Source organism: Dendrobates tinctorius, unplaced genomic scaffold (genome assembly GCF_039654945.1).
Source record: "Dendrobates tinctorius isolate UK_male_01 unplaced genomic scaffold, ASM3965494v1 ptg000155l, whole genome shotgun sequence".
Taxonomy (NCBI): Eukaryota; Metazoa; Chordata; class Amphibia; order Anura; family Dendrobatidae; genus Dendrobates; species Dendrobates tinctorius.
The window spans coordinates 14,148,305-14,174,216 of NW_027361822.1; the positions used below are offsets into that span (position 1 = coordinate 14,148,305).

Below are 25,912 nucleotides of genomic sequence, written 5' to 3' on the forward strand. Positions count from 1 at the left end.
ACTTATTCTTTATCGTGATATCGTTGAGGCCCTGATAGTCAATGCATGGACGGAGGGATTCTTCCTTCTTATTGACAAAGAAGAAACCCGCACCTGCGGGCGAAGAGGACTTCCGAATAAAGCCTTTGGCCAGATTCCAGGACATATTCCCTCATAGCTTGGGTCTCGGCAGGGGACAACATGTAAATTTGACCCCTAGGCGGAGTAGAGCCTGGAACGAGGTCAATTGGGCAATCATACGGACGATGTGGAGGCAGGCTCTCCGCCTCTTTCTTGTTGAACACGCCTGCAAAGGACCAGTGGGCTGCAGGTAAGTCTGCAGGCACTGAAGTTGGCCGAAAAGAACCTATTAGATGGACAGCACCTTTTCTGGCCGGACTGTCCCCAATGCAGAATGTCACCAGATCGCCAGTCGAGTATAGGCTCATGAGCTCTTAACCAAGGAAGCCCCAGAAGAAACGTATGGGACAGCGAGAATGTAGTAGGCTATCCTGTCCTGATGCAAGGCTCCGATCTGTAGCTCCACTTCTTTGTTGACCTGAGTAGCGGACTCCCGCAAGGGCTTGCTGTCAACCAAAGCTATCCGCTGAGGAGTCTCCAGAGACCTGACAGGAATCCGAAATTTTCTGACTGCCTCAAGCTGAATGAAGTTTCCTGCTGCACCTGAATCCACATAGGCCACCTCAGAAAAACGACTAGAGCCCAGATTCAGTAAAACAGGGAAGGGTTCTCTTACCTGTCCTAGGCAGAGGAGTTTCCCGGCCTCTTGGGACAGGAACGCAGTAGATGGGAAGCACTCCCACAGTAAAAACAGAGTCCATGTGCGAGTCTCTCTTTACAACGCCATCTTGAGTCGGTCCACCTCCATAGGCTCAGGTGCAGAGGCCGCAGAAGATGTCATGGGTCGTGGGCGGGAAGGACTGCGAGTAGCCGAGGATAGACGGGGAAGTTTTCTCTCTCTGGCCACCTCACAGGAGCACTCTTGGAAGCGCAGATCAATGCAAGTCGCCAGGGAGATTAAATCATCCAAAGAGGTTGGTGTATCCCGACCCGCCAGCTCATCTTTAATTCGACCCAACAAAGCTCGCCAAAAAGCTCCTTTCAAGGCCTCATTGTTCCAACCCAGCTCAGAGAACAAAGTGCAGAAATGGATGGCGTATTGGCCAACAGAGTACCCTGGTGAAGGTTAAAGAGGGATTTGGTGGTGGAGGCCAGACGACCTGGCTCGTCTAACACCTTGCGAAAGGTATACAGAAAGGTGGAGAGTTGAGAGACAAGAGGATCGTCACGCTCCCAGAGAGGGTTCACCCAGGCTAAAGCCTCCCCCTCTAACTGGGAAACCACAAAGGCCACCTTAGCTTGATCGGTGGGATATTGCTGTGGCAGCAGCTCAAAGTGTAGTTGGCATTGATTCAGAAACCCCGACACAACTTGGGGTCTCCACTATACTGCGGTGGTTTACCTAAACGGGGCGGCGGGGCCGAGGCCTGGGGAGAGACTGAGGCGATGGATTGTAGGGAAAAGAGTCGGTTATCTACCGACGCCATATATTTGAGGATGTGGGCCTGGGTGTCGCGTTGCTGAGCGAGTTCCTGTTGGAAACTGGCCAACTGGGAAGCGTTCCCAGGGTCAGAGGGCTGTAAGGCCGACATGCGGGACTTCAATGATTTAAAAAAGGACATAATCCTCATCTGATTTTCCCGTAGGAACACCAGTTCCTTTTGGGCAGTGGCCAAGGTGCCAGTGGGGTCCATGGCTTGATTATGCTGTGAGAACTTGTGGACCTGCAGGGCCACGGCACCAGACCTCCCTCGAGTGATCTGGCCTGGTGAACCACCCCCTATACAGGGAACGTCAGGGGCAGGCCCAGGGGAGACTATCGCCGCAACGGCTAGTACCCAGGAGACACAAGCTGGGGACAGAGCGGACTAGCAGAGAGGCTGGCAGCAGGAACCAGAGACCACAGGGAGACACTACAGCTGGTACGGTGGGGCTGAAGTAGAACACGCTGGAGGGGAATGGCAACACAGGAGGAGGTCGGCACAGGCTGAAGCAGGCGAACACTAGAAGAGAACACACAGAAGGACTAGGTGAGGACAGTGGAGATGATAACACTGCAGGAGCGGCCTGCTCCAGGCACGGGGGAAGGCGAAGGTAGCGTCGTGACTCTGAGGCTCCATCTTTAATTTTCTTTTTTTTCTCAAAAGCTAGTGAGTGGAGATTAAATGTTAATGATGTCTTCCATGCACACAGTACAGAAACATGAGGGATTCCTGCTCTACTCTCTCTTCAGATGCATCAGTTGTATTGATGAAATTATACAGTACTATTCAACAGGGATGCAGGGAATCCAGCATCAGCATAAGTTAAAACACTAGAAAGTTATCAGCATATTTTGTGTCTGTGTCTCTCTGCTCTTCCCTTGCTTCATAGACTTCATCAGGCATGTGTTATCTGATATCTCGGTGAGACTGCAGTGTCTTGTCATGCCTAAGGTAGATTTGAGTAGTTTTTCAGAGCGAAAGAAGAGTTTGCAAGGCAGCTGGGGAGACAAAGTGGCTCATAAGAGGAGAAAGAAACATTTATCTGATGGGATATGTTGCGAAGTTTCAGATATTATGTTGCACTTCCAATTTAAGCAAAGTTTGTTGAAATGATAGTGACTATGTAAATGTAAATCAAGTGATTTTTTTCCCTTTTCACTAAGAAACAGGATAAAAAAATTCTCCATCTATCTTCTACCTGCAAGTGAGTATTAACTAATATACATAAAAAAAAAGTGTCAGATAAAATATTATATAAAGTATTTGCATCTTTTTTATATTTGTTAAATTATTTTCCACATGTTAAAAATCCTCTTCATAAATCGAGGGATTATAGTTTGGAAGCGCTGCTTTGGAACTGGCAAGATTGCTGGATTTGCCCAGTGTCACTGCTCTGCCTCTGAAGTCCTCCTGACTCTGCTAGTGCAACATTCAGACTACACTGTGTGCACAATTACAGCTCTGGCAAAAATTAAGAGACCACTGCAAAATTTTCAGTTTTTCTGATTTTTCTCTTTATAGGTATATTTTTGAGTAAAATGTAAATTGCTCTTTTATTCTATAAACTACTGATAACATGTCTCCGAATTTCCAAGCACTAAATTTTGTATTAATTTTCAGAAAATAAGAAATTGTCAAAAGAACAAAAAAATGCAGTGGTTGCAGGCCTCAAATAATGCTAAGAAAACAAGTTCATAATCATATAGAAACAGCAATACTAATGTTTTAACTCAGGAAGAGTTCAGAAATCAATATTTGGTGGAATAACCATGATTTTTAATCACAGCTTTCATGCGTCTTGGCATGCTTTCCACCAGTCTTTCACACTGCTTTTTGGTGACCTTATGCTGCCACTCCTGGTACAAAAATGTAAGCAGTTCTTTGTTTGATGGCTTGTGACTATTCATCTTCCTCTTGATTACATTCCGGAGGTTTTCAATGGGGTTCAGGTCTGGAGATTGGGCTGGCCATGACAGGGATTTGATGTGGTGGTCCTTCATCCACACATTGATTGACCTAGCTGTGTGACATTGTTCTGCTGGAAAAAACAGTCCTCAGAGTTGAGGAACATTGCCTGAGCAGAAGGAATCAATTGTTTTTCCAGGATAACCTTGTATGCAGCTTGATTCATACGTCCTTCGCAAAGATTAACCTGCCCAATTCCAGCCTTGCTGAAGCATCCCCAGATGATCACTGATCCTCCACCAAATTTCACAGTGGATGCAAGACACTGTGCCTTGTATGCCTCTCCAGGTCTCTGTCTAACCATTAGAGGACCAGGTGTTGGGCAATGCTGAAACTTAGACTCATCAGAGAAGATTACCTCCAGTCCTCTATGGTCCAATTCTTATGGTCTTTGGCAAACTCCTTTGCTTCCCATTGATGAAAGGCTTTTTTTCTTCCTTTACATGACTTGAGTCCTGCCTCTAGGAGTCTGTTACGAACTGTTCTTGCCATGCACTTCACCCCAGCTGCCATTTGCTATTCCTTTTGTAGGTCTCTTGATGTCATCCTGCGGTTGCTGAGTGACATTCGAATAAGATAACGGTCATCTCGGTCAGTGTAGAGTCGTTTCAACATAATGCCATGAAGGATTTACAAAACAATGCCAATATAGTGGTGCACCAGTCAGACAAAGGGGACTGTTCAGTGGTATTAGATGTTGGACATTACAGACATATGGTTAAGAACATACTGGATGATTCAAGAACTTACAGAATGCTCAGAAATAATCTTCTTTCAAATTGGAACTATCCAGTTTTGTTCAAGAAGGCGTTCAATCAGGAATTCTTAGTACTAGAGTTGCTAAATGGTTATTACCTGAACATGCAATCATTCTGATTTTTCATGGTCTACTCAAGACTCACAAAAATGTGTTTCCACTGCCCCTTCGGCCAATCATCTCTAGTATTGATTCATTGAATGAGAACTTGAGTTCATTGGTAGATGACCATTTAAGCCCATTAGTACCTAAAATTCCAGGTTATTTCAAAGACTCATCTTCTGTTTTACAAAATTTTGATAATTTTTATTGGAAAAATTATCTTCAATTTTTCACATGTGATGTTATATTCTGTAATTCCTCATGATTTGGCCATTCAGGCAATTTCTTATCATCTACATCAGTATAGTAATTATTCCAGGTCTTTGAAATTATTTATTGTAAAATCACTTACATATTTACTGAAACACAATTTTTTCATGTTTGATTCTGATTTTTACTTGCAAATCCTGGATGCCCCTATGGGGTCGAAATTTTCCCCTACATTAGCGATTCTTTATATGGCCTGGTGGGAGGAAAAATATTTGTTTACTGATTCCAATTTGTTCCGTGATGAAATATTTTTTTTTGGTAGATTTGTGGATGATTTATTATTTTGTGGCAAGGCACTCCAACAAATTTATCTTTGTTTTATTCTTATTTAAATTCCAATAATTTTAAATCTTCAATTTAAAGAAGAAATCAAACAATTCATAGAGATTTGAATAAGAAGTAAGTGAACATGCAAATCCCCTTAAAAGACATGCAATTTATTTCAATAATTTGTTAAAAGACACCTTCACAGTGTAGAAAAAACTGGCAAATGCCAAAATAGAAAAAAGACCCAGTCTAAAGTGCTGCACAGCCCTAAATTAGGCCTAGCTGATACCTTCCTAGCCGTGGAGGTTGGCACCCTAAACAGTATGATATTGGCGCCCCCACTCAACGAGGACTATCCCTCACTTCCCTAACAGTCCCTGATATCAGGAAGGAAAACAATTTTCAAATAGTGCAGAGATGAAAACAACAAAATGCCCTAGAGCTAATGCAAAGAAAAGTAATAAAAAACATATTCCATATCATGATATTATATGACATAAATACCCTCACATGGCAAGATACATTGTTTTTCCCACTAAGGGGATATGGGCAATAGATTACAAAGTGGTCACTTCTCATGTCTATAAAGAGCCCTCATAATAAAGGTACACATATCAAATGTGACACAAAATATCTTCACATGGTAAAGTACATAGTAACTTCCACTCAGTGGGATATACGTAATTAGATATACTATAAAAATTGGTCACTTCTCATGCCCATAAAGAACCCTAACTCAGGGGGATATAAACAATCAGATATATTATAAAGATTGGTCACTTATCATGTCTAAGGAGAACCCTCAACACGTTTCCCCGCCATGGCGGTTCATAAGGAGGTATAACCAATGCTTTCACCGATATTATTGCTGATCCATGCCTGATATCCCAATAATGGAGGTATCAAAGGTCAGACCGAGCGGATTTAAATAACCACCTAGATTGTATTCAAGCGCCACCCACCATCTGGTGGCTTAATCAGTGGAAAGGCGTGGATGATTAGAGCCCAGGTGTGCAATCCAAATGTACCTGATCATCCGGCGTTCCGCCGCTGTAATAAAGGTGTACACCAGCAGATAATCATTAGCGTGCGCTCCACACTGGAGCGCATCCAAGATGGCGCTGGAACTTTCGGTCATGTGATTTTACATTGTGCCATGCCAGTTACCCGATAATCCGGAACTAAGTAAAATAGACGAAACAGCGGGGAATCATTTAAACGCGCTCAACAGTGGAGCGCACCCAAAATGGCGCCGGAACTTCCGGTCCCATGATGTCATATCCACCTCCAGCTGTCGCCATGGAGCATACAAGACGCTCACCGGATAATCAGACCGCGCTACCAAACAATGCGCATTCTGATGACATATATCGCCCCTAACGCCAAAATATATCTTAAAAATAATAAATAACTGAGGGGTCAGGGGCAAGACACATTAGATATAGTCCCACAGTAGTGCCATAGTGTCAAAAAATGAGTACTGAACAAAATATCAATTCTAAAGACACTCCAATTCATACCAAGGCACAACTTCACGCACACATATTTGGGCATTAATAACCTTAGAGACATAGATATATCCGTAGAAAATAATAAACCTATCTCGCCAAACAATGTGGACTATGCCATACAAGCATCCTCCAATATGCCAGACAAATAAAGACCCCCACCACCCATCAAGGAAACACATTCTACCAACCAGGAAATTATATAAAACAGGCGTATGACATATATTCATTCATCCCATCCGGAGAGGCGGATTGTAATCTAAACATCCTCTCACACTTCCGTCTCAGAGTCAAATTATCCAGATTTCCTCCCCTTGTTCTTGGTTTAACCAGCTCAATCATATTGAAAGAGATGTCGCCCAAACGGCCCTGATGCACCGTATTGATATGTCTGGCGACAGGGGTATCACGTTTGTTCCTGATATCCCCCAGATGTTCACCCACTCTCACCCTCAATTCTCTGGTGGTTTTTCCCACATAGTCCAAGGGGCAGGTACATGTGGCCTTATAGACTAGGCCTGTCGATCTACAATTTCCAAAATCCCTAATATAAAAGATTTTACCGTTGCGTGAGCTCGTAAAGGATTTACATTGCAACATATATTTACATCTAGTACAATCTCCGCATTTGAAGAAGCCCAAAGGCTTTCTATCAAGCCATGTACCCACCCCCTTTGGTCTCTGATAAAGGCTGTGCACAAGACGATCCCCTATAGATCTCCCTTTTCTGTAGGTAACAGTGGGTTTGGACGCTACAAGTCCCCTCAAATTGGGGTTTTTGAATTTCCACAAAAATTTAAAATAACCAATAAATTTCTTTCAACTTCACAATTGTGTTCCACTTGTTGTTGATTCTTCACCAAAAATTTACATTTGGTATCTTTATGTTTGAAGCATGATATGTGGGAAAAGGTTGAAAAGTTCCAGTGGGCCGAATACTTTCGCAAGGCACTGTAAACAAAGTACAAGCTGTCTACACAGATGTCTCCCCTTTTGCCAGTTATTATATTGGTTGCCCATTCACTACAGAATACAATACAAAAATCTCACTCACCCACAAAACCTTCCACAATTTTGCACCATCCTATTGTATATCTCATCCCTCATCTCTGTGTATCACTCTACCATTGCTCTCCGTTGTGCAACTGATCTAAGACCAACATTTTCCATAATCTGAACCTCACACCTGTGTCTCAAAGACTTCTCTCATGCTGCGCCAGTGGAATGCACTACCCCAAAAGATCCAACTAATACCTAGCCCCTTTAGACAGGCCTATCACCTCAACTCACTAACCTAACTCTCCCTTCTCTAATAACCATAATCTGCTCTTTCCTATTCATCAGTCTTTTCATCCTCCATGCACCCAATAGCACTTGACAACTGTACTTAGACAGGTACTGGTTGATGACCGGATCATGCAGCTTTGTATGAAAACCATTAGGCTGAGTTCACACGTGGCGTTTTTTTTCGCGTTTCCGCGGCGGTTTTAACCGCACGATTTTGCCGCGAAAAATAAGCATCCCATGCATTCCTATGGGATTCCGCAATGCTGTGCTAATGCTGCGGTTTTTACCGCGGCGGAATCGCTTCGCGGTAAAAAACGCAGCATGCTCATTAATTTGCGGAATCCTAGCGATCCCGCACCCATAGGAATGCATTGTTCCGCTTACTTCCCGCATGTGGCTGTGCCCACCATGCGGAAAGTAAGCAGAACAATTGCGGATGGTACCCACGGTCCGGAGGAGAGGAGACTGTCCTCCGGGCTTTGGGTACCATATCCCTGTAAAAAATAGAATTAAAAATAAAAAATATTGTTATTCTCACCCTCCGACGTCCCGCGCAGCATTCCTGCTTCTCTTCACGCTCCAGTCCCAGTAATCCTTTGCGAAAATGCCCGCGATGGCGTCCGATCTCGCGGGATCGCGAAGTCTCGCGGTCATTCGCGCGACGTCATCGCGAATAACCGCGAGACGTCGCGATCCCGCGAGAACTGACGTCATCGCGGGCATTTTCGCAAAGGATTACTGGGAACGGATGCGCGTGACGTCGGAAGGTAAGAATAACAGTATTTTTTATTTTTTTTTTACATTCTATCTTTTACTACTGATGCTGCATAGGCGGCCTCAGTAGTAAAAAGTTGGTCACACTTGTCAAACACTATGTTTGACGAGTGTGACCAACCTGTCAATCAGTTCTCCAAGCGATGCTCCAGATCGCTTGGAAAACGCTAGCATTTTGCAAGCTAAATACGCTTGCAAAATGGTAGTTTTTCCACGGGAAAATCGCAGGAATTTAAAATGCGATTTTCCCGCGGACTGGAATTCCGGAATTCTCGCGGTAATTTCCGCGAGAGTTCCGGTACGTGTGCACTTAGCCTTAAAGTTAAAATGATGGCTGGACCGTACACAACAAGCACATTCTACCTATTGTGTCCCCCTATTTCCGTCTAGATTGTAAGCGTGCAAGCAGGACCCTCACTCCTCCTGTAATTGTTTAACTGTCCTACCCCATATTGAATTAGTTTGTATATGTCCCTGCTTAATTGTAAAGTGCTGGGGAATATGTTGGCGCTATATAAATAAAATTATTATTATGAGCTTTCCATCTACAATTTTTCCTCATGCTTGTCTTTCTAGTAGCCAGGCCACATCATCAAGTAGCAAAAGACTGACCTTATCTTCCAAACAGAAAGCTGGTGTGTACAGGAGCAAACCACGAGTAGCCATCTCTATGCATAACAAAGTTTCACTCTGTAGTTATAAGGCATGTAAACAAGAAATATGAGAACTTTGAATTGCACTACTGCTCTAGCTAATAAGAAAAAATGGAGATACTGAGCACATAATTTGGCCAATTCATGCATGCCCAGCAGCCACAAGGTGACCTTCGGTTGCTGAGATCCTGCCTAATGTGAATCTTCCACTTAGTCGAAGCCTACATTTATGGGTAGGTAGGAACTTGTGACTAAAACTGCCACAGGCTGATGGATAGATTGCTTAGTCAGAGGGCTAATATGCAAGTAACAAAAGTCTGACTGTCACTTCCAAACAGAAAACTGGTGTGTACAGGTGCGAACTGCAAGTTTCATGTTTCGTGCTATAGCACTACAGAGTGAACTGAAAGTAGACTGCAGTCGCGACACAGAGCAGCAATTATAGACAGAGACAGTGCATGTCTTTCTGGGCCCACTAGGACAGTATTGTGAGCTGCAGGGATGCACTATCGTAACTAGAACATCCACACACAGCTCCACTCAGGACACGCCACACACACGGCTCCGCTCTATCCACTTCGTTCACACACGGCTCCGCTCTATCCACTTCGTACACACACGGCTCCGCTCTATCCACTTCGTACACACACGGCTCCGCTCTATCCACTTCGTTCACACACGGCTCCGCTCTATCCACTTCGTACACACACGGCTCCGCTCTATCCACTTCGTACACACACGGCTCCGCTCTATCCACTTCGTACACACACGGCTCCGCTCTATCCACTCCGTACACCTCATACACACACGGCTCCGCTCCGTACACCTCATACACGACTCCGCTCTGTACACCTCATACACACACGGCTCTGCTCCGTACACCTCGTACACACACGGCTCCTCTCCGTACACCTCGTACACACACGGCTCCGCTCTATCCGCTCCGTACACCTCATACACACAAGGCTCCACTTCGTACACCTCGCACACACGGCTCCGCTCCGTACATCTCGTACACACACGGCTCCGCTCCGTACACCTCGCACACACGCGGCTCCGCTCCGTACACCTCGCACACACGCGGCTCCGCTCCGTACACCTCGCACACACGCGGCTCCGCTCCGTACACCTCGCACACACGCGGCTCCGCTCCGTACACCTCGCACACACGGCTCCGCTCCGTACACCTCGCACACACGCGGCTCCGCTCCGTACACCTCGCACACACGCGGCTCCGCTCCGTACACCTCGCACACACGCGGCTCCGCTCCGTACACCTCGCACACACGCGGCTCCGCTCCGTACACCTCGCACACACGCGGCTCCGCTCCGTACACCTCGCACACACGCGGCTCCGCTCCGTACACCTCGCACACACGCGGCTCCGCTCCGTACACCTCGCACACACGCGGCTCCGCTCCGTACACCTCGCACACACGCGGCTCCGCTCCGTACACCTCGCACACACGCGGCTCCGCTCCGTACACCTCGCACACACGCGGCTCCGCTCCGTACACCTCGCACACACGCGGCTCCGCTCCGTACACCTCGCACACACGCGGCTCCGCTCCGTACACCTCGCACACACGCGGCTCCGCTCCGTACACCTCGCACACACGCGGCTCCGCTCCGTACACCTCGCACACACGCGGCTCCGCTCCGTACACCTCGCACACACGCGGCTCCGCTCCGTACACCTCGCACACACGCGGCTCCGCTCCGTACACCTCGCACACACGCGGCTCCGCTCCGTACACCTCGCACACACGCGGCTCCTCTCCGTACACCTCGCACACACGCGGCTCCTCTCCGTACACCTCGTACACACGCGGCTCCGCTCCGTACACCTCGTACACACGCGGCTCCGCTCCGTACACCTCGTACACACGCGGCTCCGCTCCGTACACCTCGTACACACGCGGCTCCGCTCCGTACACCTCGTACACACGCGGCTCCGCTCCGTACACCTCGTACACACGCGGCTCCGCTCCGTACACCTCGTACACACGCGGCTCTGCTACAGCACCCTGTAAACCCCTCCTGACCCCACACAGAAACTTCCCCTCATCCGGCACCATGACAACCAGCACAGCAGAGTCCTGCATACACTGAGGCCCCTGATCATGTGACCCCTGACTCCTCCCCTCCTGTGACCTCATCCCAGGTCCTGTGCGCACAGAGCAGCCATATATGTGGAGTGCGGCTCTGCAGGTGGAGGTAGGTGCTGGAGATTCCCCATTACTGGGCTGCATAGGGGGCAGTAACCCCTCCATTCCCGGAGATAGTGCCCCCTGCAGGTGGAGGTAGGTGCTGGAGATTCCCCATTACTGGGCTGCACAGGGAGCAGTAACCCCTCCATTCCCGGAGATAGCGCCCCCTGCAGGTGGAGGTAGGTGCTGGAGATTCCCCATTACTGGGCTGCACAGGGGGCAGTAACCCCTCCATTCCCGGAGATAGCGCCCCCTGCAGGTGGAGGTAGGTGCTGGAGATTCCCCATTACTGGGCTGCACAGGGGGCAGTAACCCCTCCATTCCCGGAGGTAGCGCCCCCTGCAGGTGGAGGTAGGTGCTGGAGATTCCCCATTACTGGGCTGCACAGGGGGCAGTAACCCCTCCATTCCCGGAGATAGCGCCCCCTGCAGGTGGAGGTAGGTGCTGGAGATTCCCCATTACTGGGCTGCATAGGGGGCAGTAACCCCTCCATTCCCGGAGATAGTGCCCCCTGCAGGTGGAGGTAGGTGCTGGAGATTCCCCATTACTGGGCTGCACAGGGAGCAGTAACCCCTCCATTCCCGGAGATAGCGCCCCCTGCAGGTGGAGGTAGGTGCTGGAGATTCCCCATTACTGGGCTGCACAGGGGGCAGTAACCCCTCCATTCCCGGAGATAGCGCCCCCTGCAGGTGGAGGTAGGTGCTGGAGATTCCCCATTACTGGGCTGCACAGGGGGCAGTAACCCCTCCATTCCCGGAGATAGCGCCCCCTGCAGGTGGAGGTAGGTGCTGGAGATTCCCCATTACTGGGCTGCACAGGGGGCAGTAACCCCTCCATTCCCGGAGATAGCGCCCTCTGCCATGTGTATATGGACAGTAATAGAGCGCTGGCTGGGCTCATGTATACAGGGGAGGGCGCTCTGGTTTGGGGAAAGATGACGCTTTCTCTCTGGGGTGGAGATTACAGGGAATAATGGAAATGTCGGCTTTTCCTCCCTTCCGCTGTACAGTGTCGTCCTTTCCTATGAGTTGTGTTCCCCATTACTCCTGGTGATAAGAACACTAATAAGTTAATGTCTAATTGTCGCACACTGGAGGAATTCCTCGTTGCTTCTCCATTATAAATGTTTTTGTTTTTCCTAGTGATGCGTCCGGAGCTTATGGGGAACCGGCCATTTGGATCCTGCAGTATAAACCTCTCTATGTTTCGTGTCTCCTGTAATGTGGATGTATTTCCCGTGACTAGTGATGAGTGAGTATACTCGTTGCTCGGGTGATCTCTGAGTATTTTGGCGTGCTCGGAGATTTAGTTTGTGTCCCGGCAGCTGCATGATTTACGGTTGCTGGACAGGCTGAATACATGTGAGGAATGCCTGTTTGTTAGGGAATCCCCACATGTATTCAGCCTGTCTACAAGTCGCAAATCATGCAGATAAGACAAAAACTAAATCTCCGAGCACGCCAAAATACTCAGGGGACACCCGAGCAACAAGTATACTCGCTCATCACTACTGGTGACTGCTCCTGTAATTACAGAGGACGAGGGACTCTGCCAGATTTGCTCTAATTCATTTGGGATAATTGATTTGCAATGAATTTGTTTGATGCAAATTGAATAAATAGAGAAGACATTTATTTTTCTCTGGGAGTTGAAGAACTATTAATCATTATCCTCACCTCATCTCTCACCTTTCCTGGTGCAGCGGCTCTTGCCCAGTCCTCCATTGGCTCACTACCTCCTGTCTTCTCTTCCATCTTCAGTTTCACATTTCTTTGCCTCTGGTGATGATTGCGCCTCACACAGGATATTTTGTAGCCGGGTCAAATGCGGTGGGGGAGCAGACTGGAGAGTCTTTCTGCATAAACTCCGACAAAAAACAATCCCTCAAAATACCTCAGTATTCAGGAATTCTCCTTCAGAAAAGCATTTTCCAAAGGCAGCCATACTTTTCATATTCCTGCAACTTCCGGAGAAGCAGATGTGGAGGGAGAGTGTCAGCAGAGCTCCTTAGTCTTTTCCTTCCCTGACACTTCTCCTCTAGACTCAGAAGGAGTCTAACATTTAATAACATCATGATCAAATGACCACAAGTTCTACATGCAATGGAAATTTTTTTCTATGGAGTGTACTTGTGTCCATTTCCTCATTGACTCAAGAGCCGAAGCTCACAGTGTGACAATTGCTGATCTACAGTAATTATATACCGTAAATGATGGCAATACCTCTATGATCAGTGGCTGTACAGTTCAAGGGCATCACTGACATCACTGTGTTTCGTATTTTTACATGGGATTTTCTGTGATGTTAGATTGTTATCTTCTCCCCAATCAGATCTCTACAATATCAGATCCTCTCAGTGGAGATCTTCTACATATGAGAATTTTCTTGATTGATCCATCAAGGATGGATATGGACATTGAGAAGATGGCGGAGAGGATATTACACCTCACCCTAGAGATCCTCTTCCGGACTACTGGAGAGGTGAGAGATTCTGATGACGTCACATTTCATCATTCTTATCTATGGGAATAACAGATGGACAGAACTGGAGAGGTGAGGACTCTGGAAATGTCTATAGTGAGATTTATTAATGTGTCTCTCCATAACCAGGATTACACAGTAGTGAAGAAGACCTCTAGTGAGCGCTGTCAGGACCCTGTGTCTGAGGGATGGGGAAGACCCCTGAGCCCAATTACAGGGCCTCCACCTCACCTCCTGATACATGAGGACATCAATGGCCAGAAGATCCTTGAGCTCACCTATAAGATGATTGAGCTGTTGACTGGAGAGGTAACACTTCTGGAAAAGCTGGGACATTATACAGTAACGCTATGAAGGGATCGGAGAGATGATGGTATCATTGTATGTATCAGGTTCCTATAAGGTGTCAGGATGTCACAGTCTATTTCTCCATGGAGGAGTGGGAGTATTTAAAAGGACACCAAGATCTGTACAAGGACGTCATGATGGAGGTTCCTCAGCCCCTCACATCACCAGGTATTAGGACTAAATACATACGGCCTATAATTATCTGTATGTAAAGAATTAATTAAATCCATGTATGTGTTTCCTCCAGTTCTATCCAGTAAGAGGACAACACCAGAGAGATGTCCCCGTCCTCTTCCACAGGAATGTAAACAAGAAAATCCCAATGTTCCTCAGGATTATCAGGTAGATGGAGAGAAGGTGTCATGAGATCTCCCCTGTGATGTGTAGACGGCTGTGAAGGTCTTGTGTTCACTCTTGTTTTATCCACCAGTATTATATGTTTTATACTTGTGTAATGAGAACGGTGGAGATGACAGGATTAGAGCTGATCATAGATGTGACTTCTCCATCTGTCTCTGACTCTTACACTCTTTGTTTTAGGGTAAAGATCTGACCCATATTAATACTACAGAGACATTTGTGAGGGATGATGAGCGATGTAACGAGGAGATTCCTACAGAGGACTACCCAGGTGAGTAGTAACCACTAAATATAGAGAAATCACGGATTCATCTAATAAAAAATAAAACAAAAGAAATGAGTATAAGTAGTTATAAATTAAACGCATAGAAGCACGTTCACACGTTTGGCCATTTAACAGACAAAATCCAAGATAGAAACAGAAGGTTCTGTTTTTTTTTTTTTAAATTTGTTTATCAAAACATTCAAGTTATAGTTACATAATCAATCTGGGCTTAAAGTGCAGACTATCAGCTTTAAAGGGAATCTGTCACCTATTTTTTCGTATATAAGATGCGGCCTCCACCATCAGGCGCTTATCTACAGCATTCTGTAATGGTGTAGATAAGCCCCCGATGTAACCTGAAAGAGAAGAAAAACGAGTTATATTATACTCACCCGGGGGGGGCGGTCTGGGTCCGGTCTTGGTCCGATGGGTGCCACGGTCCTGTCCGGCGCCTCCCATCTTCTAGCGATGATGTCCTCTTCTTTGCTTCCTGTAGCGGCTCCTGCGCAGGCGTGCTTTATCTGCACTGTTGAGGGCAGAGCAGAGTACTGCAGTGCGCAGGCGCCGGGAAAGGTTCGGTGCCTGCACACTGCAGTACTCTGCTCTGCCATCAACAGGGTAGAGCAGTGCGCCTGCGCCAGAGCCGCGATGGGAAGCAAAGAAGAGGACGTCATCGCTAGAAGATGGGAGACACCGGACTGGACCGCGACACCCATCGGACCCGGACCGCTCCTGGGTGAGTATAATATATCTTGTTTTTCTTATCTTTCAGGTTACATCGGGGGCTTATCGACAGCATTACAGAATGCTGTAGATAAGCCCCTTATGGTGCTGGCCGCAGCTTATAGTCGAAAAAATAGGTGACAGATTCCCTTTAATTTGAGGGTATTCATATTCCAATTGGAGTAAGGATTTAGGAATTACAGTTCTTTAATATGTAGCTGCCTCTTTTTCAAGGGACCCAAAGTAATTGGACAATTATTGCAAAAGATCTCTTCCCTTATTAATCCGTCATCAATTAAGCAGGTAAAAGATCTGGAGCTGATTTCAGGTGCTGTTTTTGCATTTGAAACCTGTTGCTGCGAACCCACAACATACAATCCAAGGAGCTCTCAATAAAAGAGAAACAGGCAATCATTAAGCTGAAAAACAGAAGAAATCCATTAGAGACATGGCAGAAATGTTAGGAGTGGTCAAATCAACAGTTTTTACATTTTGAAAGAAAAACACACTGTTGAGCTTGGGAACTTAAAAATGCCTAGACGTCCACAGAAGACAACATTGGTGGATGATCGAAGAATCCTTTTCATGTTGAAGAAAAATATACAAAAATTGATGTCAGCAAAGGCCTGGCAAAGCATCACAAAGGAGTAAACCCAGCATTTAGTGATGCCTAGACATGATTGAACCCTAACGTAAAAGTTTGGGGTTCGTACCAGACAGTATCGAGAGAGATATTGTAGCTCAAAAGTTCAGGTCCCCATTGTTTCCATTGGAGTTCTGGTTTAAGTTCGGGTACAGTTCTGGTTCCTGAACCAAATTTTGAAATAAAGTTCTGGTCAGATACCAGAACCCAAATTTCCACGAGTCCACTCATCCCTACTGATGTCCATGGCTTCCAGACTTCAGGCTGTCATTGCTGGCAAAGGATTCTCTATGCAGTATTAAAAATGAACATTTTATTTATGAGAATGTTAGTTTGTTCAAATACTTTTGAACCCCAGAAATAAGGCGCCTTTGTAGAAAAATGGTTGTATTTCCTAAATGTTTCACAGGATATTTTTGTTAAATCCTTTTAAAGGGAACCTGTCAGGTCCACATTGCCCCCAGAACCCTGCCTAGCAGTCCCTTTATTACATTACATACAATACATAAACAGATTTTTAGAAAAAGTACTTCTAAAGTCCGTTTATGATATGTAAATGAGAACTTTGACTAGTTGACGGGGCGTTGGTGTCTCCAGACTAGTCGGCCCACTTAGATGTTCTCACACCATTGTTGGAGTGATAACACAACTTACAAGCACTATATATATCTTGCGCATGTGCACGGCTTGATTCCTCACTTCATACATCCTCTGAAGCCATGTGTATGTGTGCCGTCTTTAGAGAGGCGCTCTGCACACTAGGCGCCATCTACTAGTCTAATCTCTCATTTACATATCATAAACAGAGTTTGGAAACATTTTCTTAATGATCTGTTTTTGTATGTATTAAAGGTTCTGTTAAGCAGGGTATTTACTGTACAAGATGCACTCCCTTATCGGGGGGTTGCGGTGGTGGTGGTGCGGGATCACTGGAGGCAGGGTTCCTTCCTCAGGAACACAACTACGGCAGATGTAGTGCAATGCTGTGAGGCAGAGCGGACTGCATTACTTTTCTTGAAGCCATTTTCAAGAAGCCGTAGGCAGCGCATGTGCAGACTGGGATCTCAGCCTGGCCGAGATCTTAATTTGCGCAAACGTCGCCTCCGGCAGCCATTTCCCTGTCTAGAATCGCACTGCTGGGGCACCCATGTCTCCCACCCAGGACTCACAGCATTGCCCCACTTCTGCATATGCCAGCTTTCTGAGGAAGGTACCATACTTCCTGTGACCCAGCTCCACCGCCGTACCCCAGATCAGATACAGTAAATTCCAACTATAAGACTGACTCCCATCTTGTAAAAAAATCTATTTTCCTCCCCAACATTAGCGGAACTGCTCAGGCTCCCAGTGACCCCAGAATCACCAGCAGTTGTGTCTGCATATGTACTGTAAGTTTCAGACTATAAGATGCACCCCGTGTCTTATAGTCCGAAAAATAAGGTACATTTGCAGACTCAACTGCTGGTGGTTTGGGGGTCACTGGGAGCCTGACAGGTTCCTGTAGACTATACCTAAAAGTCGAGACTTCAGTTGTATCTCAACTGTTACATTTTAAATCCAAACTAGTGGCATGCAGAGCTGAAATCACTGAGATTCGGTCACTGGCCAAATATTATTGGACCTAACTGTGTGTATATATGTATACCCCCTATAATGTATATATTCATACACAGCCAGAACCCTAGCCACCTGGCTGAATCCCCATTACCCAGCAATTTAATTGGCTGAATTCAGGTGGGAGGTTTCAGCTGCAGTGATTTTATTTTATATATGTGTTCACCAATATCTAATAGTGATCCATTTGGGTTCCAGAAAAGCCAGATCTTTTTTCATGAATGGAGTAAAGAAATCTAGATCATCAAAAAGTGCCGGACTGCCCATCACTAGTGTGAAGCTGGGAAGGATTAGGAGGGGTTTAGGTGAAGTTACAGGGGGTGTGCTCACTGCAGGATTGCAGCCCAGCATAAGGGCTGATGGGAAATGTAATCAGAAGGGAGCAAGGGATTCTGAACCGGAAGTCATGACTGTGAGAGCAGAGCTGGAGCAGAAAGGTACACACGTGTTCAAAATTGTTGGTACCCCTCGTTTAATGACAGAAAAACCAACATTGGTGACAGAAATAACTTGAATTTGAAAAAAGTAATAATAAATCAAAAATATATGAAAATGAACAAATTAAATTCAGACATTGTTTTTCAACCATGCTTCCACAGTATGTTTTAAAAAATAGAACTCATGAAATAGGCCGGGACAGAAATGATGGTAACCTGAAAATAATGTGACAAAAGGGACATATTAAATCATGGTGTGTCCACTAATTAGCAACACGGGTGTCTACAATCTTGGAATCAGTGAGTGGGCTTGTATATAGGGCTACAGATACTCACTGTGCTGTTTAATGACATGGTGTGTATCACACTCAACATGGACCAGAGGAAGCGAAGGAAAGAGTTGTCTCAGGAGATTAGATAGAAAATTCTAGACAAACATGTTAAAGGTAAAAGTTATAAGACCATCTCTGGGCAGCTTGACGTTAATGTGACTACAATTGCACATATTATTCAGAAATTTAAGCTCCATGGGACTATAGCCAACCTCCTTGGACGTGGCCGCAGGAGGAAAATTGATGACAAATCAAAGAGACGGATAATACGAATGGAAACAAAAGAGCCCAGGAAAACTTCTGAACTGATTAAAGGTGAATTTAAAGCTCAAGGAATATCAGTGTCAGAACGCACCATCCGTCGTTGTATGAGTCAAAGTGGACTTCATGGGAGATGACCAAGGAGGACACCATTGTTGAAAAAAAAATCCAGACTGGAATTTGCCAAACTACATGTTGACAAGCCACAAAGCTTCTGGGAGAATGTCCTATGGACAGATGAGACAAAAATGGAACTTTTTGGCAAGGCACATCAGCTCTATGTTCACAGACTGAAAAATGAAGCATAACAGGAAAAGAACACTGTCCCTACTGTGAAACATGGAGGGGGCTCTGTTATGTTCTGGGGCTGCTTTGCTGCATCTGGCACAGGGTGTCTAGAATCTGTGTAGGGTAAAATGAAATCTCAAGACTTTCAAGGGATTCTAGAGAAAAAAGTGCTGCCCAGTGTCAAAAAGCTTGGTCTCAGTCGCAGGTCATGGGTCTTGCAACAGGATAATGACCCAAAACACACAGCTAAAAACACCCAAGAATGGCTAAGAGGAAGACATTGGACTATTCTGAAGTGGCCTTCTATGAGCTCTAACCTAAATCCTATTGAGCATCTTTGGAAAGAGCTAGAGCATGCCATCTGGAAAAGGCAGCCTTCAAACACGAGACAACTGGAGCAGTTTGGGCCAAAATACCTGTCGAGAGGTGCAGAAGTCTCATTGACAGTTACAGGAGTCGTTTGATTGCAATGATTGCCTCAAAAGGTTGTGCAACAAAATATTAAGTTAAGGCTACCATCATTTCTGTCCAGGCCTATTTCATGAGTTTTATTTTATAAAAATTCTGTGGAAGCATGGTTGAAAAGCAATGTCTGACTTTCATTTGTTCATTTTCATTGATTTTTTTTTATTATTACTTTTGTAAGATTCAAGCTATTTCTGTCACCATTGTGTGGTTTTCTGTCATTAAACGAGGAGTACCAACAATTTTGACCATGTGTGTATAAAAAAAAAAAGTGAAAATTGACATAAAAAGAAATATGGGGGCATTATCCTTTGGCATTTATGACAAAACCAGTAAGTTAGTCAGGGCAGTGGACAACATCCTTAGCCTCTTCATCCCCCAAGCCTGTTTTCATCTTCCTGACCAGGCCGACGTTTACAGTTCTGACCAGTGTCGCTTAATAAGGTAATATCTCTGGAGCGCTTCAACGGATCCCACTGACTCTGAGATTTCTTTTTTCATGACACATTGTACTTCATGCTGGTGATAAGTTTAGGTCTCAATTTTTTGCATTTGTGAAAATATCATTTTCCACATGTCTTCTTTATATCACAATCCTTTTTGACTTTTTTTTTTCCTTAAAAAGTAAGAAGGGTTAAAAGTTTATCAGCAATTTCTAATTTTTCCAATAAAAACAATGTTTTTAGGGACTACATCATATTTGAAGTGATTTTGAGGGGTCTGTGTGACAGAAAATACCCAAAAGCAACACGATTTAGAAACTGTACCCCTCAAAGTGCTAAAAACCACAATCAAGACGTTTATTAACCTTTCAGGTGTTTTACAGTGATTAAATCAATGGGAAAGCAAAAAATGAGTTACTTTTTCCCTCGTTATTAATGATCCTTTAATGTGCCTAAACAGTGGAAACCCCCCCCCCCCCCACCAGTAACCCCATTTTGGAAACTACACCGCTCAAGGAATTTATTTGGATGTATGGTGTCCAACTTGAACGCACAGGTTCTTCACAGAATTTCATAACGTTGAGCTGTGGAAATTTAGAAAAAAAAATCACATTTGTCCCACTAAATTTTATTGCGCAATTTATCCCGAGTATATTGGTACCCATATGTGGTGGAAAACTACTATTTGGGCACGTGGCAGGGCTCGGAAGGGAAGGAAAGCTATTTGATTTTGAAGCACCATTTTGGCTGGAGTAGATAGCGGACGGCCCCGATATGCCAAAACAGCAGAAACCTTTATAAGTGACCCCATTTTGGAAACTACACCTGTCGATGAATTCATCTAGGGGTGTAGTGAGCATTTTTATCCCTCAGGCGATTCACATTGTATAACATTGAACTGAGTGAATGAGAAACTACCATTTGATCTACGATAATTTTGATCAGGCGCCAAGTTTTTAATTTTCAAACAATCTGTATTATTTATACCGCCATTTCTCCTGAGTGTGCTAATACAGTGGAAAGCTCAGAAGGGAATGAGCGATTATATCGATACAAGATTTATATCTTTGGTCCTGCGGAAACTGCTGCGGTGTACAGTACCATTAAAATTAATGAAAACCGCTGTGCAGACAGTGCAGATTTTTCCGCGCGGATTTGCTGCGGTTTCAAAACCACAGCATGTCAATTCTTTGTGCGGATTCCGCTGCGGTTTGGCATCTGCTCCATGGCAGGTGTCAAACCACAGGGGAAAACCACAGGCTTAAAACTGCAGATAAACCGCAGGTCTTTTGACCTGCGGTTTTTGACAAATCCGCGCGGAAAAATCCGCAGGACAATCCGCAGCGTGTGCACACAGCCTTATAATTTTTTTATATTTCTGCTTTCAAAGTCATGTGAGGGCTTGTTTTTTGCTGTACATGTCCCTTTTATTGCTTAAACTTTTGGGCACATGACATTTGAAGATCGCTTTCTAGTCTGATTTTTTTGGGAGGCAGAATGAACAAAAACTCGCAACTCGGGAATTTTTTTTTTTTTTAAGCCGCTCATTGTGAAGAACAATTAACAGCTTTATTATTCGGGTCAGTACAATTACAGCAACACCTCATTTATCTAATTTATTTTGTTTTGCTACATTTTGAGATGAGCTATGGCATGATCTAAAGGCACCCCTAAGTTGGCAGATCCAAAGGTCGTCATGATGACCTTAAGTTGACATGACAACAATGGCGCTCGCGTTTACATGTCTGGGGTGCCTATTGGATTAGGAGCACCCTCCTTCTCCCAGCCTCCTAAATGCTGCAATTGCTATTGATCGCAGCATTTAGGGGTTTAAAGAGCCCAGGGTGGTGCAGGTACCATCCCGGTTTGAGAATATAAAAAAAATTATATATTTGCTCTCGCCATGCCAGTAAATATCTCATCTGTCAAAATATTAACCTATATTGTACATTCGATTAAAAAAATGGAACTATAGAACTAATGTTTTTGGGTTCCCCCTACTCCACCTCGAGATCAAAAGGTTGTATATACCCCATTGATGGAAAAAAATAAAGAAGTTATGGCTTGCACAAAATGTTGACACAAACCCAAATTTTGTTTAACTGATTACTTATTTATTTTTTTATTTTACAAAGTTCACAATTATTTTAAGCCATAAAAAAAATCTATACTGTGGGGAAAATAAGCATTTGATACGCTGACTATTTTGCAAGTTTCCCCGTCTACAAAGAATGGAGAGGTCTGTAATTTTTATCGTAGGTACAATTCAACAATGAGAGACAGAATCTAAACTTAACCCCTTCACCCCCAAGGGTGGTTTGCACGTTCATGACCTGGCCAATTTTTACAATTCTGACCACTGTACCTTTATGAGGTCATAACTCTGGAACGCTTCCATGGATCCCGGTGATTCTGACATTGTTTTATCGTGACATATTGTACTTTATGTTAGTGGTAAAATTTCATTCAAATAACTTGCGTTTATTTGTGAGAAAAACGGAAATTTGGCGAAAATTTTGAAAATTTCGCAATTTTCCAACTTTGAATTTTTATGCCCTTAAATCACAGAGATACGGCACACAAAAAACTTGATAACTAACATTTCCCACATGTTTACTTTACATCAGCATAATTTTGGAACCAAAATTTTTTTTTTGTTAGGAAGTTATAAGGGTTAAAAGCTGACCAGCGATTTCTCATTTTTACACCATTTTATTTTTAGGACCACATCACATTTGAAGCCACTTTGAGGGGTCTATATGATAGAAAATACCCAAAAGTGACACCATTCTAAAAACTGCACCCCTTAAGGTGCTCAAAACCACATTCAAGAAGTTTATTAACCCTTTAGGTGCGTCACAGGAATTTTTTTGAATATTTAAAAAAAAAATGAACATCTAACTTTTTCACAAAAAACTTCAGGTTCAATTTTTTTTATTTTACCAAGGGTAACAGGAGAAATTGGACTGCAAAAGTTATTGTGCAATTTGTCCTGAGTACGCTGATACCTGATATGTGGGGGGGAACGACTGTTTCGGCGCATGGCAGAGCTCAGAATGGAAGGAGCGCCGTTTGACTTTTTCAATGCAAAATTGGCTGGAATTCAGATCGGACGCCATGTCACGTTTGGAGAGTCCCTGATGTACCTAAACAGTGGAAACCCCCTACAAGTGACCCCATTTTGGAAACTAGACCCCCCCAAGGAACTTATCTAGATATGTGGTGAGAACTTTGAACCCACAAGGGCTTTACAGAAGTTTATAACATACAGCGGTACAATTAAAAAATCATATTTTTTCCACAAAAATGATCTTTTCACCCCAATTTTTATTTTCCCAAGGGTAACAGGACCCTAAAAGTTATTGTGCAATTCGTCCTGAGTACGCTGATACCCCACATGTGGGGGTAAACCACTATTTGGGCACATGGCAGAGCTCGGAAGGGAAGCAGCGCCATTTGACGTTTTTGGCTGGAATTGAGATCGGACATCATGTCGCGATTGGAAAACCCCTGATGTACCAAAACAGTGGAAACCCCCCACAAATGACACCATTTTGGAAACTAGATCCCCTAAGGAACTTATCTAGATGTGTGGTGAGAACTTTGAACCCCCAAGGGCTTCACAGAAGTTTATAACGCCCGGGCGTGAAAATAAAAAATTCGTATTTTTTCCACAAACATGATCTTTTAGTCACCATTTTTTTATTTTCCCAAGGGTACCAGGAGAAATTGGACCCCAAAAATTGTTTTGCAATTTGACCTGAGTAGGCTGATACCCTACATGTGGGGGTAAAACATTGTTTGGGCGCATGGCAGAGCTTGGAAGGGAAGGAGCACCATTTGACTTTTTCAACTCAGAATTGGCTGGAATTGAGATCAGACGCCATGTTGCATTTGGAGAGCACCTGATGTGCCCAAACAGTGGAAACCCCCAATTCTAACTCCAACCCTAACTCCAACACACCCCTAACCCTAATCTGAGCCCTAACCCTAGCCCTAACCCTATTGGAAAAATGGAAATAAATACATTTTTTTTATTTTATTATTTTTCCCTAACTAAGGGGGTGATAACGGGGGGGTTTGATTTACTATTTATGGCGGTTTTAATATTTGGCAGCTGTCGCACGCTAAGATGCTTTTTATTGTAAAAATAGTTTTTGCATCACCACATATTGAGAGCTATAATTTTTCCGTATTTTCACCCACCGAGTCATGTGAGGTCTTATTTTTTGCGGGACGAGTTGACGTTTTTATTGGTACCATTTTCGGGCACGTGACACTTTTTTTTATCGCTTTTTATTCTGATTTTTGGGACGCAGAATGAACAAAAACCAGCGTTTCATGAATTTCTTTTGGGGGGGTGCGTTTACACCGTTCCGCGTGCGATAAAATTGATAAAGCGGTTTTATTCTTCGGGTCAGTACGGTTACAGTGATACCTCATTTAGGTCGTTTTTTATGTTTTGTCGGTTTTATGCAATGAAAACTATTTTATATAAAAAATAATTATTTTTGCATCGCTTTATTGTGCGAGCTATAACTTTTTTTTATATTTTCGCTGATGATGCTGTGTGGCGGCTCGTTTTTTGCGGGACAAGATGACGTTTTCAGCGGTACCATGGATATTTCTATGCGTCTTTTTGATCGCCCGTTATTACACTTTTTGTTTGGCGGTATAATAATAAATCATTATTTTTTGCTTTGTTTTTTATTTTTTAAGGGGTTCACTAAAGGGGTTAACTAATGGGACAGTTTTATAGGGCGGGACGTTATGGACGCGGCGATACCTAATATGTGTACTTTTATTGTTTTTTTTTATTTCCAAAAAATGGATTTATTGGGGGAATATATATATTTTTTTTTTTTTCTAATTTATTTGGCGATTTTTTTTTTTTTTTTTTTTTTTTTTTTTTAAATTTATTTTTACTTTTTTTTTATTTTTTTTTTAACTTTATTAAATAGTCCCAGATGGGACATCACTGTCCTGTGACAGATCGCTGATCTGTCACATCACAGATCACTGTGACAGATCAGCGATCTGTCACAGGCAGTGCAGAAGGCTTCCTCATGCCTGCGCTTTGCAGGCACTGAGGAAGCCAGCTTCCTGCAGGCCCCCGAAGGCCCCCGTCGCCATCTTGGATTCGGGGGCCTGCAGGAAAGGAGCCCCCCGCAGCAGCGCTGCATATTGCGCTGCTGTGGGGGGCTCAGGGAAGCACGGAGGGAGCCCCCTCCCTGCCGATGCTTCCCTTTAACCCCCGGTACACCGCGATCATGTTTGATCGCGGTGTGCAAGGGGTTAACGTGTCGGGGGCGGTCCGTGACCGCCCCTGACACATTGTGCCGGGTGTCAGCTGTGATAATCAGCTGACACCCGGCCGCGATCAGCGGCGCTCACCACGTGGGCGCCGCTGATCGCGGTAGACGTACTATCCCGTCCATGGGCATAGGGGCCCGGGTCCCATGGACGGGATAGTACGTCTGATGTCAGGAAGGGGTTAAAAACCAGAAAATCACATTGTATGATTTTTAAATAATTAAATTGCATTTTATTGCATGAAATAAGTATTTCTCCTTCGCCTCATTGGGGGACACAGATACTGTGTGCTTCTGCCGCTTGGAGGCTGACACTAAGTGAGAAAAAGAGGTTAGCTCCTCCTCCGCCGTATACACCCTCGCCCCTATTGCGGGCGTAAATCAGTTTTTTGCTTGGTGTCCATGAAGGCACACGTCTGGTTTTTTGCTCCAGACTTTTCTCCATGAAGATTAAACGGGGGCAACGGATCCTATTGAAAGGGTCCGATTTCCCCAAACCAACAACGGGCGAGCACGTGCGAGTGTCCCTCCACATATCCTCTCCCGCGGCGTGGGACACGATGCCGGACTTAGCCCTGACCACCCCTAGGTATTGAAACCATG

At 44.7% G+C, this 25,912-nt stretch overlaps 1 protein-coding gene and 1 non-coding gene across 2 annotated transcripts in view; both read left to right on the forward strand.

Moving 5' to 3' along the window:
* The window catches only part of LOC141051120 (uncharacterized), a 213,212-nt gene that overhangs the window by 175,131 nt on the left and 12,169 nt on the right, over positions 1 to 25,912 (forward strand). Inside the window, 5 exon segments of the mRNA XM_073548008.1 lie at positions 13,669 to 13,818; positions 13,948 to 14,127; positions 14,211 to 14,334; positions 14,414 to 14,508; positions 14,707 to 14,797. Coding sequence (XP_073404109.1) covers positions 13,669 to 13,818; positions 13,948 to 14,127; positions 14,211 to 14,334; positions 14,414 to 14,508; positions 14,707 to 14,797 — 640 coding nt within the window.
* On the forward strand, positions 16,179 to 16,318 carry LOC141051218 (small nucleolar RNA SNORA5). The gene has a single exon (XR_012220597.1). It is a non-coding gene; the product is annotated as a small nucleolar RNA SNORA5 (small nucleolar RNA).